The sequence below is a fragment of the Miniopterus natalensis genome, chromosome 7 (genome assembly GCF_054644295.1).
Source record: "Miniopterus natalensis isolate mMinNat1 chromosome 7, mMinNat1.hap1, whole genome shotgun sequence".
Taxonomy (NCBI): domain Eukaryota; kingdom Metazoa; phylum Chordata; class Mammalia; order Chiroptera; family Miniopteridae; genus Miniopterus; species Miniopterus natalensis.
This window is the reverse complement of record NC_142087.1, coordinates 83243596-83258416: the sequence shown is the minus strand read 5'-3', so window position 1 is coordinate 83258416 and position 14821 is coordinate 83243596. Positions and strand designations below refer to the sequence as shown.

The window sequence follows — 14821 nt, the reverse complement described above, 5'->3', positions numbered from 1 at the left end:
ATGGCCCTGCTGCTGTGACCTTGGGACCACCCGGGGCCCTTCTGGTTTTGGGCAGGGTCCTCAGTACTGGGGGCCTGTAAGGGTCGGGCTTCTGGGGGTGACCAGGCAACAAAATGGGGGAGGGGGAGGCGGAGAGACCTGGAGGCCCTGGTCAGAAGCCCCCTCTCTTCCCCCTTGGAATCCACCTGGCGACCACAACCTAGTGTTGGCGTTGGTGCCCACTTTCTTTCCCCAGCCCTTTGTCCCTCCTTGGGCTGCCTAGGATTCTTCATTGACCTCCAGGATGAGGCAGGGGCTGTCACCCTGGGCCCTGACCACATAGAAGGGGGAAAGGGTGCCCCCCAGCCCCCACCAGGCTGAGGGCATCTCTCACACCTGCTGAGCTTGCCTTGGGGCCACATTCTTCCTCCTTTGGGCAGAGCAGGGACCTCCACCTCCCTGCCCTATTGTCTGCCCCCTGCCCAGATTGGGGAGGGCCCAGGCTATTCTGGGCCCCTGACCTGGGCACCACATGGCCCTGTTGGAGCTCTGGACCAGCCTGTGTCTCCTGGTGCCTGCCAGGCAGGCATGAGAGGAAGATGGTGCCATCCATGTCCCTGCTTGAGGAGGGGCATGGGGAGCACTGACCCTCCTTCTCTGTGCAACTCTGGGGGTGGTGGTGGTGCGGTGGGGGACAGTGTCCTGCCCAGAACTCTGGGTGACGGAACAGCATCAGGAAAGGGCACTGGAGAGCTGGCAGGGTGACTCATCCCTGGGCTCCTGACTGGTCATGGGGCTCACCCAGCCTGGTGTTTCTCAGTGTCTCCAGATGTGGGTTAAACTCTTTCATGGGGTGGGGGGAGCACAGGCTCTGTAGGCCTAGATATTTACAGAAGATTGGGCTGTTTGGGTTGCTACCTGGCTCAGGTGGGTCAGGCACAGGCTGGGGACACTTTTCCCTCCCCACCTAACCACCAAACATGGGGACTTGGCCTGGATGTGGGGGCCAGGTCTGTGGGCAGAGATGTGCCATTGGTCTGTGCAGGGTTGTGTCTTTGCCGGGCCTTCCTCTAAGGCTCTCTGTCACCTGTCCCCCTCACCATCACCCCACAGAATCACTGCTCAGCATTCCCTGCCCCAGGCCAGAGCACCCCAGGTCGTGCAGCCCCTCCCCACACCCCGAGCACAATGGGCAAGGAGAAGACCCATATCAACATTGTGGTCATTGGCCACGTGGACTCAGGCAAGTCCACTACGACAGGCCACCTCATCTACAAATGTGGAGGCATTGACAAGAGGACCATTGAGAAGTTTGAGAAGGAAGCTGCAGAGGTGAGTCTGGGGTGGGGGTGGGGCTCCCACATCTGCCTGCACTGTGAAGACAGTGCCCACTCGGAGGCTGGGCTTGCCTTCTCAGGCCTGGGGCATGTGGCCTGGCTTATTCCTCCAGGGCAAGAGGGGCGTGAGCCCTACAGAACCCTCTGTGGGGCGTGTGTATGTCAGAGGGTCCAGATGGGAGTGGCGTGGGGGGAGCAGGGCAGCCTCTCTCTGAGGCTGTCCTTGGTGGGGGAGGCAGATGGCTTGCTGGATCTGGCCCAGGTAGGGGGTGGCCTGGAGGCTGCGTTCTTGCCCTGCACAGAAAGCTCTGGAACACTTTGCCACATTGGACTCTAGATCCCTGGAGCCTGCCTTTTGAGCCCCCCAGGGTTGGGTTCCCTTGTCCTCAGCATTGAGGTCTAGGGCTGGAGGTGGCACTGCCCTCACTTGTTCCAGGGCTGGGCGAGGACTCAGGGTGGCTATTAATAGCTGATTGATGGGCACTGAGCCCATCAGCTCCATTTTCTCATGCCAAACTGGGGAGGGCTGCTTGTCTAGCGTGGCACCCTTTGGCAGGGGTGGTGGGGGGCTTGGTTGCTGGTAAGGATGAGAGGAGCCCCAGGAGCTGATCTTCCCTCTCTCGAAGCTGCTCTTTGGCCACTGTGGGTGGAAAGTGGACATGGAGTAGGGGGTCTGCTCTCTGTACCCCTTACCCCCCACCCCTGAGCTCTGTGAAAAGCTCCCATCTGGGGGAGCTGTGAGGGCTCTCACCTGGATGACAGAGTGGCTGGGGCTAGGGTCCAGGAGGGGACAGTTTCTGGCCTTGGAGTGGGGTGCTCTGAGCTTCCCTCTATGCCTGGGCCCCAAAGCTGTGTCACTCTTCCCTGTGGGTCTGGAGGTGGAGGGGGGCAGAGACTGTTTTCAGGGTGTCTGGTTCAGGTCTTATGGGTCTTGTCTGGGTGGCCTCCCAGGTAGCCAGAACTCTCCCTGTCTGTGCATGGCTCTGGCAGGGAGCTGTGTCCAGCTGGGCAGTGACCGAGGCTGCTGTCCTAATGACAGCCCTCGCCCCTGGGCGTGGGGCTCTCGCTGGGCACTGGGCACAGGTGTTTGCAGAGAGCAGCCCAGCCTTGCTCAGGTGGGGCCAGGAAGGGGTGGAGGAGCCTCAGAGCTGCTCGCAGGCCTGGCTGGCTATGGAAAGAGCTGGAAAGCCAGGCCCTTGCTTGTGACCTCATCTGATTTCTTTCTTTTTTCCTTTAAAAAGAAATCACAGAGGGTTTTTTGACTTGACAACCTGAAACCCAGTGGTGTTGTGGGCTTCTGGCTGAGGCAGGGATCTGGGGGGGGGTGGCTTCCAGCTTCAGATAAAGGGGAGCCGCTAGCCAGGGGAGGAGCTTGGCCTCCCACTTCTCTCCAAGAGCTGGTCCCAGGCCCTTGCACCACCTACTGGTGGATGCTTGAGTTGCGCCCATTTAGGAGGCAGGAGGTTGGACCTGGAAGCCAGGATATTCCCACCTGGGAGGGCAGAGTTGAGGTCTGGGTGTCACTCAGAGGTCCTCGTGTCCGGCTCCCTTGTTCTAGAGGTGGGTCCAGAGTCCCAGGGTCCCAATGGGGAGCAAGGGGGGCTGAGGCCCATTTCCTGCCTCTCGCCTGGGCCTCTCTGCTGTGAGGAGCTGCTCCCATGGCTCCAGGTACCTGCTGGCCAGGCTGACTGGGTCCTGGGTCCCACCCTGAACCACATGCCACCCCTCCAGATGGGGAAGGGCTCCTTCAAGTATGCCTGGGTGCTGGACAAGCTGAAGGCAGAGCGGGAGCGTGGCATCACTATCGACATCTCCCTCTGGAAGTTCGAGACCACCAAATACTACATCACCATCATTGATGCCCCGGGTCACCGCGACTTCATCAAGAACATGATCACTGGCACATCCCAGGTAGGCAGGTTGCAGGGCCACAGGGGCCAGGAGGTGGGTCCCATTCAGAGAACACCTGGGGGCGGGCCCTGGAATCATTGAAGGATAGTTGGGTCTCCTCTGCTTCCTCCTCAGGGCCTAAGACCCTCACCTTTGCCACCACTTGCCCCACCTGGTACAGAGTTGCCCCAAGAACTGATTAAGTGTCTTAGCATCTCTACCAGGCAAGGACAGCCTGCCACTGTCAGGGCCACCTTTGCAGGCAGACAGACTTAGAGGCTAGGATGAGGTCACCGAGATATTCAGACAGACAAACCCAGACAATCCCTGATGTTGCCATGGCATTCACACAGACAGACAGACAGATGGATGAGCCCCCGCCACTGCCTCTAAGGCCGAGATTCCCAGGTCCCATCCCCAGGTGACTGTCCAGGCCCCTACCTGCTGCCTGGAGTGACCTGGGCACGAGGCGGGGTCTGGGGGCTTATGGTGCTGTGCCTGCTGGGCAGGCGGATTGTGCTGTGCTGATCGTGGCTGCGGGAGTGGGCGAATTCGAGGCGGGCATCTCCAAGAATGGGCAGACTCGGGAGCACGCACTGCTGGCCTACACGCTGGGCGTGAAGCAGCTCATTGTGGGAGTCAACAAGATGGACTCCACAGAGCCTGCCTACAGCGAAAAGCGCTACGACGAGATCGTCAAGGAGGTCAGCGCCTACATCAAGAAGATCGGCTACAACCCGGCCACTGTGCCCTTCGTGCCCATCTCTGGCTGGCACGGTGACAACATGCTGGAGCCCTCGCCTAATGTGAGTGCCTGGCAGGAGGGGGTGGGGCTGCTCAGACTCCTTCCCAACGGCCCAGAGCACTGGAAGATAGGGCCAGGTCAGGGTGGGGCACAGGTCAGAGAGCTTGTCCCCAGACTCCCCTCAGCCCTTCTGTCTCCCTTAACCTGTATCAGTGTGGGAGCCAGACCCTGTGGGTGTCCTTGGGGTCCACATGAGGCTGTCAGAGAGGCTCCTGCAGCCCCTTCTCTGATGAGGACACCCCTTTCCCCCAGGTCAACACTGCAGGGACAGAGCTGCTGGGGCCTCTGGGCCCTGTGTCCAGGAGCTGTGCCCCGACAGGGTTAATTTTCATATCCTCCAGGCGCCTCCTGGAGCCTGGAACTGGTTGGGCTCTGGGAAGGGCCAAGGGCTGGCTCTCTGCTGGTCACTTGGGCAGCCAGTGTCCCAGGAACTCTGAGCAGGAGGTGGCGAGTGGAACCTGGCTATTTTGAAATTGTGGAACCCGAGACCTAGTGCCTTGGCACTGTCAAGCCAAGGACACCCTGGCCCAAAAGGATGGCCACTCATTCTGGCCAGCACTGTTGCAGCCCACACTGAGGGTGGCGGGCATGGAGGGGACCCTTGGGAGAGTCAGGAGAGACAACCCTGGAGCCCTGTGGCTGGAGTGCAGCAGGAGGGCCCCCCATCTTCCTGGGCAGCAAGTTTGAGTGTTGTGGACTGCACGTTTCCTCATGGGATGTCACGTAGTGCTGGGGGAGCTGATTGCACCCTCCACCCTCCTGGGGAGGCCAACAGGACACCCACCCCCACATTTCCCATGTCTGAACTGCTGGAGAGCTGCTGTTGGTGGGCTGGGCACCCATACTGGAGGTGTTCTGGGCTGTCTGGAGGGCTCCGTCCTTGGGAATGGATCTGGGGCATGGTGCTGCAAGCCCTCTCTCCTTGTCTCCATCTGGGGCAGGTGGGCCAGGGGGCTCGGTGCTAGGAGGGTGCTGGGTCTGCTGTCAGGAGAAGTCCTGGGTAGCCATGGGTTGGCCACACCTGGAGATGGTGGGCACAGTGGTCTCTGGAGCTGAGGCTAAACTCTGTGCCTCTGGCCTGGCCAGGTAGTCCTTTGTCTGGTCTGGGCCGAGGTGGGGGATCTGCTTCCTTTTGTCTCCCTGCTCAGTGTCTCTCGGATGTTGGGAGTGTGAGCTGGGAGGGGTCAGTTTTTCAGCATCTCAGTTGGCTCTTAGGCAGTGGAGGGAGGGTGCTTTGTTCCCCTGCTCCCCAGGATCCCTCAGGTCAGGTACCTGCACCAGGATTCCCCGACTGGGACTGTGGGGTGCGGTGGGGTGGGGTGGGTGAAGGCCGTCTCTATGATGGGTGCCTTCTTCCTCCTGCCCAGATGCCATGGTTCAAGGGCTGGAAAGTGGAGCGTAAGGAAGGAAACGCCAGTGGTGTGTCCCTGCTGGAGGCCCTGGACACAATCCTGCCCCCTACGCGCCCCACGGACAAGCCCCTGCGCCTGCCTCTGCAGGACGTGTACAAGATTGGTGGTGAGTGAGGGCACAGGGCTCCCCTGCTAGTCCACTCTGGGTGCCCAGCCCACTTCAGCCAGCTCTGCCTTTCAGACCCCTCTCCTGAGACCAAGGCCCTAGCAAGGAGCTCCCAACGCCAGGGTATTTCTGCCTGTCCTCCCACACTGCACACTTTTGGGGTACCCCTCATCTATCCATCCATCCCCCATCCATCCATTCATCTCTCTATCAGTCTCTCTGTTCATCTCTCCACCCATCCATCTATCCCTCTAGCTGCTCACCCCACCATCCATCAGTCTGGCCAGTGTTTGCCAGGTCTTCCTCCCTCCAGATAAGTGCTTGGTCCTATGCCAGGAGCTGGTGCCAGGGTGATGGCACAGGGGAGAGGTGCGTATTCTCCTCCCCCAGGAATGAGAGATGCTGTTCACGAGATGATAGAGACATAAACAAGCGTGAGACCATGAGGATCTGGGCTGGAGACGCCAGGGGCCTGTGGCAGGGTGGGGTGTCATGCTCATGCTGTAATGTCACACGAGCCTCCATCACAACCAGGGAGATGGGGTGGAGCCTCCCTCATACTGTGAAGGAGACCAGACACTGATTGTGCAGCCACACAAGTGTTAGCAGATCCATGAGAAGGGGGTGGCACCCATGTCCCTTTAGGGACAGTCCCCGGGACCAGGAGCACTGAAGCCAGGCAGGATAATCCCAGGTGGGCTGTGATCCACCTGTGGTGATGCTGGTGCCTCATAAGGAGGGGCCTCAGAGAGGTGAGGGACCCACAGTGCCTCTGAGAACAGTGCCACCTGGGGGCAGGGAAGGGACCCCTGATCCAGGTGACCTTCTCCTTGCCCTTCCCCCTCCTGAGAGGTTCTGGGAACTTTCTTGTTCAGTCCCTTCCTTTCCTGTGGGGTCAGGGGAGCCTCCACCTCTGTGAGAACCTCTCAGTGTGTCTGCCTTGCCCGGGGTCTCCCTGTCTCCTCATTCCCTCCATGTGGCCATGCCCCAGGCCTGCCAGGGAGGACAAGGGGTGCCCCTTGGGCCCTGACTGCCCCTCACAGCCCCTTTCCTCTGGGCCCAGGCATTGGCACTGTGCCTGTGGGCCGCGTGGAGACAGGCATCCTTCGGCCTGGCATGGTGGTGACCTTCGCACCCGTGAACATCACCACGGAGGTGAAGTCAGTGGAGATGCACCACGAGGCTCTGAGTGAGGCCCTGCCCGGAGACAACGTCGGCTTCAACGTGAAGAATGTGTCCGTCAAGGACATCCGCCGGGGCAACGTGTGTGGGGACAGCAAGTCTGACCCCCCCCAGGAGGCTGCCCAGTTCACCTCCCAGGTGGGTGGCTGTGTGGTGGCCACTGGGGCCCATTCCTGCAGGGGTGATGACAGGCTGTCTTCAGGGAAGTGGCTCTGGAGCACTGGACACCCCCTTGGCCTGGTGCTGGGGAGGACTCAGACTTGCTTTACAAACGTGGCCCCAGGGCGTGGAGAGGTTGGCGTGGGTTGAGGGCACACAGGAAGGCAGAAGCAGGTGAGCCAGGCCTGTCGCTTCAGGCCTCACCGAGGTCCTACTCGGGTCCTGAAATGTCGCTGTGATTCTTTTATTCTCTACGTTTCCACTGCAGCCTCTTTGATCACCTCCTTACGCGACAACAATTTTAAAAATTGGCTTTATTGAGAAATAATTGAAATATAAAACTTGAGGTCCAATTTTGTCGTCCCCCTGCCTTGGTCTGGCCAGGGTTGACAGTACAAGCGGCCCACTGGCCCTTTCAAACAGTGCACCTGCCCATTTATCTCTTGTGGTTTGTTCATTTCTGTTTATGTCAGTGCTTGGTAATGATCTCGGGGTCCAGGTCTGGAGGGGTGGGTGTCCCATTGCTGGACCTTCCTCCATGGTCAGCACTTTGGGCCCCAGGGACCTGGGGGTGGGCTGTAGCCTCTCCCCGCTTTGGTGTCCCCCTGTCACTGATGGCCTCATGACACTTTGCCCGCAGGTCATCATTCTGAACCACCCCGGGCAGATCAGCGCTGGCTACTCTCCGGTCATTGACTGCCACACGGCCCACATCGCCTGTAAGTTTGCAGAGCTGAAGGAGAAGATAGACCGGCGCTCGGGCAAGAAGCTCGAGGACAACCCCAAGTCCCTGAAGTCGGGCGACGCGGCCATCGTGGAGATGGTCCCAGGGAAGCCCATGTGCGTGGAGAGCTTCTCCCAGTACCCGCCTCTCGGTGAGTGGGGTCCGAGGGAGGCCCAGCCCTGGGCAGAGGGTCCAGGCCGAGGGCACCACTGCAGGGAGGGGTTTTACTTTTCTGCTGCACTTGGAGCGTAGCAGGAGCCCCACGCCTTGTCTCCCGGAGCACAGGTGGCCCTGCCGGGCAGACCCGGGATGGTGGCCCCTCTGCAGATGAAGGGCCTTAGTGGCCCACCCAGGCCCACAGCTAGTCTAGCGGCGCAGTTCGCACTGGCCGCCTGCCCTGCGGCCCTGGCACGGGCACCGCAGAGACACCCACCGGGTTTCGTAGCGGGGCTCCTTGGCCCGGAGGCTGCGCGACGCTGCCCCGCCGGCCGGGAGCGCCCCCCCGCGGGCGGGCGGGCGGGGGCCGGGGAGCGCGCCGCTCACGCCCCTCCCCGCAGGCCGCTTCGCCGTGCGTGACATGCGGCAGACGGTGGCCGTGGGCGTCATCAAGAACGTGGAGAAGAAGAGCGGCGGCGCCGGCAAGGTCACCAAGTCGGCGCAGAAGGCGCAGAAGGCGGGCAAGTGAAGCGCGGGCGCCCGCGGCGCGCCCCTCCGCGGCGGCGCCGCGCCCCGCCCCCCGCCCCGGCCCCGCCCCGCGCCCCGGCCCCGCCCCCGCGCCCCGCCCCCGCGCCGGACGCACGTCTGCACCTCCGCCTGCCAGCGGCTCTCGGTCCGCGACTGGATGCTCGCCATCAAGGTCCAGTGGAAGTTCTTCAAGAGGAAAAGCGCCCCGCCCTAGCTTCCGTGTCCAGCCTGCGCCACGCTCAGTGCCCGTTTTACCAATAAACTGAGCGACCCCGAGCCGTGTGCGCCTCCTGCGGGCGGGGTGGGGTCGGGCGGCGTCCGTCACCCTGCGATGGCCTGGCCACGCTCCTCCGTGCTGCCCGGTGCGCCGTGGGCCCCCAAGTCCAGCTGCGCTGGCTTGTCAAGAGGGGGCTTTGCAGTTGCCTCCGTGGGGTCTGCAGGTGGGGGGCCTGATTGTTCAGGGGTCTCTCAGAACCCGATGAGAGCGGAGGGCCCCTCCCCCACGAGCGATTCTCTCACACACACCCACCGTTTCTCATCCAGGCTCCCAGGGTTCCCCTCCCCAGCTGGTCATCTGTGGCAGCACCACATCCGTTCTGCTCTTCATCTGGGTCCTGGGCACACTCTGGAACTCCATCCCCAGAAATCCCAGGTCAAGCCCTGACCTTGGTCAGCAAGGATGGGATGACAGGGTGACTCCTTGCTCAGCCAGCTCTGCTACAGGAAGCAGCCCCAGCCTGCCCTTTGGGGCTGTTCAAGGAGCTGAGGGTGGGGGGCAGCAGACCTCCAACCTTGCTCACAGTGCAGGCTCCAGGCCGAGCGCAGGCTCCCATAGCGTGCTAGTCTCGTAGCTGGCAGCTTAAAGCAACAGGAAGGGACTCTCACAGTCCAAAATCAGAACCACTGAGACAAAATCAAGGTATTGGCAGGGCCCCACTCCTCCAGGGGCTCGAGGGCAGGGTCCATTCCTTGCCTCTTGCCTCTTGGCTGTGGCTATATCACTCCAATCTCTGCCCCTGTGGTCATATGGTCTCCTCTGCATCACGTCTCCCTCTGCATCCCTTTTACAAGGACACATGTAATTGCATTGAAGACCCACCTAGATAATCCAGGATAATCTCATCCTAAGATCCTTAATTTAGTCACTTCTGCAAAACCCTTTCTTGCCACATAGGTCACATCACAGGTCCCAGGGATGGGGCCTGATATCTCCAGCAGTGTATCCAGCCCACAACCCTGGGGATGGGAATGCTGCCAGCCAGGAGAGGTGGGCACATGTGGCTCAGAGGTTCCCGTGGAGAGGCTCCTGGTGTCTCCCCACCAGTCCTATGGAGGGGATGGGCCCCTTGAGCTGCATGAAGGGAAAGTAGGGCAAGGACAAGGAAGACTTCAGTAGCCAGATGCCGTTTGGGATCCACTTCCAGGGGTGGGGGTTGTGCTGGTGGCTGCAGACCCATGGGGAAGGGTCTGGGCTGACCCATAGAGGCCTCCTGAGTCAGCAAATACAGACAAAGGACACCCAGGCAAATTTGGATTTCAGGTAAACAGGATGATTTTTATTGTTGTTGCTCACCTTCATCCAAGGATAGTTTGTCATTGACTTTTGGAGACAGTGGACGGGAAGGAGGGAGAGAGAGAGAAACATCGATGTGAGAGAGACACATTGATTGGTTGTCCCCCCCCCCCACACACACACATCCTGATCAGGGCTGGGATCGAACCTGCAACCCAGGTATGTGCCCCTTGACCAGGAATCAAACCTGAGACCCTTTGGTGTACTGGCCGATGCTCTCACCACTGAGCCACACAGGTTAGGGCAGGATGATTTTTAATATAAATCTGTCCCATACAACATTTACACTGACAATGTATTTGCTGTTTATCTGAGATTCAAACTGGTCTGAGTATTTTGTCTGGCAACCCTGCCCAAGGGAATTGGGTGCTTCCTGCCACTGTACTGAGCCCCTGGCCTGTCCTGGGCCCTGCCTGGCCACCATCATGGTTGGGGGACCTGGTGTGACCCTGCGGAGCCTGTGTGCCCCAGGGAGTTGTCCTTACACACTTGGCCCAGTTACAATTGGGGTCAAATAGAAGAAACTTGCTGGCCGGAGGCAGGATTAGAATGAAAACCAGCCCCTTCTAGCAGGGGAGAAAGTCCCCCTTTGTGGTTCCTGAAGGCCCTTCACCCTCCTGTCCTGGTCACTGGTCCCCTCTGGGAACCCTGGTCACCTAGAAGCCAAGGGTGGGACTATGTTAGCCTGTCAACACACCAGAGGCCCGTGCTGGGGGTCATACTGCCTGCTCTCGAGGTGAGTGCGTTTGGGGCAGGGGCACAGGTCCTTCCAGGCTCATGGATTCCCAGGAGCCGTGTGGACAGAGGTGGGAGCACGTCCCCATTCCCATCTGAGTCCCCGTGGTGGAGGGTGAGCCCTCTGGGGAGGGTCTCTGTTCTTTGTACATCACTTCTGGGGTGGGGTGATGAAGGCAGGTCCTGGAAGGGCCAAGCCCACAAGTCTGAAGCCTGGCAGGGCTCCTGGCCTTGCTGCACCAGGGTACCTGCTCAGGATGGGTTCCACAGGGCGAGGAACTGGAAGGACAGTGGCTGAAATCTGGGACCTTGGTCTGGTGGGGCATGCAGTAGCTCCCAATGGCCATGAGGGGGCACCACACTTCTAGGATTTCCCCACTGACCTCCGGGTTGGGGCTCCCCTGCCTCCAGCAGGCTACAAGCGGCAGGGGTGTGCAGGGATTCCACCTCCTGTTCCTGCAGCGGCCCACACTCAGCAGGAGGGGCTTCTGGGGGACGGTGGGTCTTGGCCACACCTGGGGCCTGGGACACAGAGTCAGGCAGGATGTGCTCTCTTATTTGGAGGGGAAACTGGGGGCGGGGGGCAGAGCCCCTGCGTGACACTCTGGGCTGTGGGCCTCAGGCCCTCAAAGTGTCAAATGTCGTCGAGGTTGCATCTGTGGATGCTGGAAATGAAAACAGATACTTAAAACCAGACTGCAGTGTGATGATTTTTGGGGGGAGGGGTGTGGGTAGAGGTGGAAGAGGGGATGGGGGGTAAATGATGATGGAAAAAATAAAGAGAAAAAAGGAAAAAACCAAAATAACATGTCACCACAAAGAAAAATAATAAAACAAGAATGCATAACACACTGTCATCACACATTGTGGGAAAAAGCTGCACGAGACAGAAAGGAGTGAAGAAAGGTGCTCTGGTGTTATTGCAAAAGCAGTTCTGACTTCGAGAGCCTTCTGGAAGGTTCTGGGGACCCAGGGTGCTGACATTGGCAGGAGTGCCTGAGTCCTGGCTCCACCCACCTCACTGAGGACAGGGCAGGTGGCACCTGACAGGCCGTGGGAAGGGCTGGATGGTCGCTGTGGTCAGGCGCTCTTGGGTGCAGTGCTGTTCGGCCCTAGGAGTGGCTGTTGGAGTCAGAGCTGAGGCCAGGGGCAGGGGTAAGACGCAGGGACAAACTTGGAGTGTGGAGGGAGCTGGGGGCCTTTTCCCTCTGCAGGCAGGCAGGCAGGCAGGCAGGCAGGCAGGCAGGCAGGCAGGCAGGCAGGGGAACTGGGTAGGTAAGGGTGGTCTGAGCTTAGGGAACCCTGTGGGCAGCTGGACAGGGCAGTGGGTGGGTGAGGGGAGCACTACAGCCTGGACAGTGTGCCCTGAGGTGGGGGTGGTGAGCCTCGGGGCTGCAGCCCAAGTTGGGGACATGGGTGCTCACATCAGCTTGGATGCCTGGGCTGCTGAGGGGGACGCAGGGACCCAGAGAGGAGCCTGTAAGGCTGGTGCCTGAGCCCTGAAACAGTCTCAGGGCAGGTGCTTCCACCCTCCACTGGGCTGGTGAATAATTTAGAGCAGGATCCACCAGGACCCCACTGGCAGCTTCAATCTGCACTTTGGGAGTATCTGAAAAATTCATGAACTGTTGAGGCTTCGGGGTCCTGCTGAGCTGGCTGAATCTGATCTGTCTCCTGCCCTTGTCTCCCCAGGGCACCTGATGCCCTCTCCTCCAGGCAGGAAGCACCTTCCTGCCCTCCCCTAGCTGCAGGGTGGCCCTGGCGGTGACAGCCCAGTTTCCTAACAGAGGTTTCACGCCCCAGTGATCTGAACCCAGGGCTTTGTCACTGGGGAATGGCAATCCTTGTCACCTGGTAACTGGGCTTGTCTCTTGCTGGGTGCTCATGGGTGTGCTGAATGACATGCATGCCTCTGGTGTGTGAGCTCAGCCATGTGCTCCTGTGTGAGTGTGGCCTGGGTATGGGCTGTGCAGATCTGTGTGGGGTGTGGAGTGGAGTGGAGCCCTCGGGAGCTGGGGTAGTGAGTGCTTGTGCATGTGTGTGTGCATGTTATGTGTTCACGGGTATGCATGTGTGTATGCACATGGGTTTGGATCCATGTGTGTGCATGCTAGAAAGAGAGCATATCTGCCTGGGTGTGTGTGCATGTGAGCATGTGTCTCAACTCTACCTGCGCTGTTGGCTGGCAGCCTGGAGTCAGAGCTGAGCCCCTGGGAGGTGCTGGGCAGCTGTCCTTGTCCTATAGCCATGAGGGGGAGGCTGGCTGGGGCAACTGGACTGTCAGAGGTGTGAGCTGTGGGGTGGGCCAAAGAGGAAGGAAGGAAGGCATCTGGAGGTCTGGAGGAGCTTCTGGAGCTGGCTCCTTCCCAGGATTCATGTGCCACTTCTGGTATCTCATCATGGGACTTGGCTGGGGAGGAGGTGGAGCAGAGCCTGAGGCAGTCGGTATGCCCATTGAGATGGCATGAATGGCCCACCTGCGGTAACTGCCACCATGGAGGTCAGATCAGCTCAGCACACTAGGGTCTGGGACTAGACAGGGACCTGGGTGGAGGCCAGAGGCAGGGTTGGGGAGACCAAAGCTGGGAGGAGGTGAGAGATCTTCCAGGTAGGCCCTGCTTGTCTTGTGTCCACCCTGAGCAGAGTGGGCAGGCCTGCGAGGGTGGAGTGGGCAGGCCTGGCTGGGTGTCCCACATCCCATAAGACCCAGGGTCTCTTCCCTTTGCCAGCTCCCTTGGAAGGCTGGGGCAGCCTCTGCAGGGATGGGGGCTCCTGGGGCATTAGGTGCCTTGGTGTCCTCTCTCCCCCCTTTCCTTTCCTGACACTGGGGTTGTCACTCTGCATGCTGGGGACAACAGTGCACTCTGAGCCAGCCCTGCAATCTATTCATTTATTTCACTGTGACCCTTATATAACGCTCTTCTGGCCAGGCCTTGTGCTCAGTGCTTTACAGACTTAACCCCTCGCACTGTCATAGTCCTGTGAAGTGTTTACTATTATTGTTTACAGGCCAGGAATCCATGCCCAGAGAGGTTCAGTGACCAAAGATGGTGAGTTGTGACACAGAGCTTGATAGTATCAAAGTAGAATTTTGTCATCAAGGTAGAAAACAGAGAGACATGGAAAATCTGGTGTTTCTGTGTTGAACTCCGATGACGGGCCCGTCGTGCTGCTAGTTGGCGGGTTTGGCCCTCACACGGTTGCCTGCCCAACACCCCTGCCTCCTGCCTTTTTCCTGTGAAAATCTTCCTCCCTTGGCTTAGGTATTCTCCTGAGCTTTAGGGAGAAAATCCATTGGCTGGCACTATTTATGCTAAGGTGTGAATGGCTAACTTGCCAGGAATAGCTACATATAAAGAGAAAACCTCTGCCTTAACCTCAGCAATATTGACCTCAGGGACGGGTAATTCTCTGGGCTAGGGGTGCTTTCCTGTGCTGTAAAGAAAGCCTCGACCCACTAGATGCTAGCAGCACCTGGCCTGTCATGTCTCCAGACATTACCAGATGTCTCCAGGTGAGAGTGATTGGCCTACCTGGCTCTCATTCTGTGGGTGGGACAGCGGGAGAGGATGTGGTCAGCAGTCTGAGCAGGGAGGGAAGGACAGATGATTCCCTTCAGTGAAGCCAAGGAAGACGGTGTTCCTAAGCCGGGACCTGGTGTCGCCTGGCACCTTCCTGCCACTTCCTGGGCCCTCCTCTATGCCTACAGGATCCTCTCAGTGTAACACCCTGCAGACCTATCAGGTGGGAACCCTTCTTTCCCCTCGACCAATGAGAAACCTGAGCTCTGTGAGGTTACCTGACCTGCTCAAGGTCTCACTGCTCAGAGCCCATGGGGCACCCTGATCCACACTCTGCAGCCAGTACCATCCTGTCCTCAGTGATACCGTGGACAGTAGTTCCTAAGGCCCTCCTGGCAGAGCCTGGTGCCAGCCATGGGCTCCAGTCCCGTCCCGGTGGATGTGTCCCACGTCTGATGGGCAGAGTCCAGCCTTCCTGTCCCACCCTTCTGGCTTCATGTGGTGACCTTGTTCTGGGTGAGCGGTAGGTGGGAGTGGGGACTCTGACAGCCCATGGGCCCTGCTCCAGACTGGACAGCTCTGTCCAAAGCCTACTGGATATCTGGCCAAGCAAGCAAGGCACTCAACGGAGCCTGCCCCGGGTGGGTGGGCAGCCAGCGCCCAGATGCCGGCAGCCTGTGTGTGGGCAGGGTGGCTGGTCGTGCTGCTGGTGGT

General features: G+C 59.6%; 1 protein-coding gene across 1 annotated transcript; it reads left to right on the top strand.

The window, feature by feature from the left end:
- Positions 1-1097: 1097 nt before the first annotated feature.
- EEF1A2 (eukaryotic translation elongation factor 1 alpha 2) lies at positions 1098-8279 on the top strand. The gene is made up of 7 exons (XM_087818649.1): positions 1098-1311; positions 3048-3227; positions 3716-4012; positions 5379-5529; positions 6593-6849; positions 7511-7745; positions 8152-8279. The coding sequence occupies exons 1-7, from the start codon at positions 1168-1170 to the stop codon at positions 8277-8279; spliced, it is 1392 nt and encodes a 463-aa protein (XP_087674775.1). The 5' UTR covers positions 1098-1167.
- Positions 8280-14821: the final 6542 nt, after the last annotated feature.

Bases quoted from the DNA above. Each gene is read 5' to 3' on its own strand.
- EEF1A2 (XM_087818649.1), top strand. From the start codon at position 1,168: ATGGGCAAGGAGAAGACCCATATCAACATTGTGGTCATTGGCCACGTG. The intron at 3,228-3,715 runs GTAGGCAGGTTG...CCTGCTGGGCAG, and splicing joins TGATCACTGGCACATCCCAG to GCGGATTGTGCTGTGCTGAT. The intron at 6,850-7,510 runs GTGGGTGGCTGT...CTTTGCCCGCAG, and splicing joins CTGCCCAGTTCACCTCCCAG to GTCATCATTCTGAACCACCC.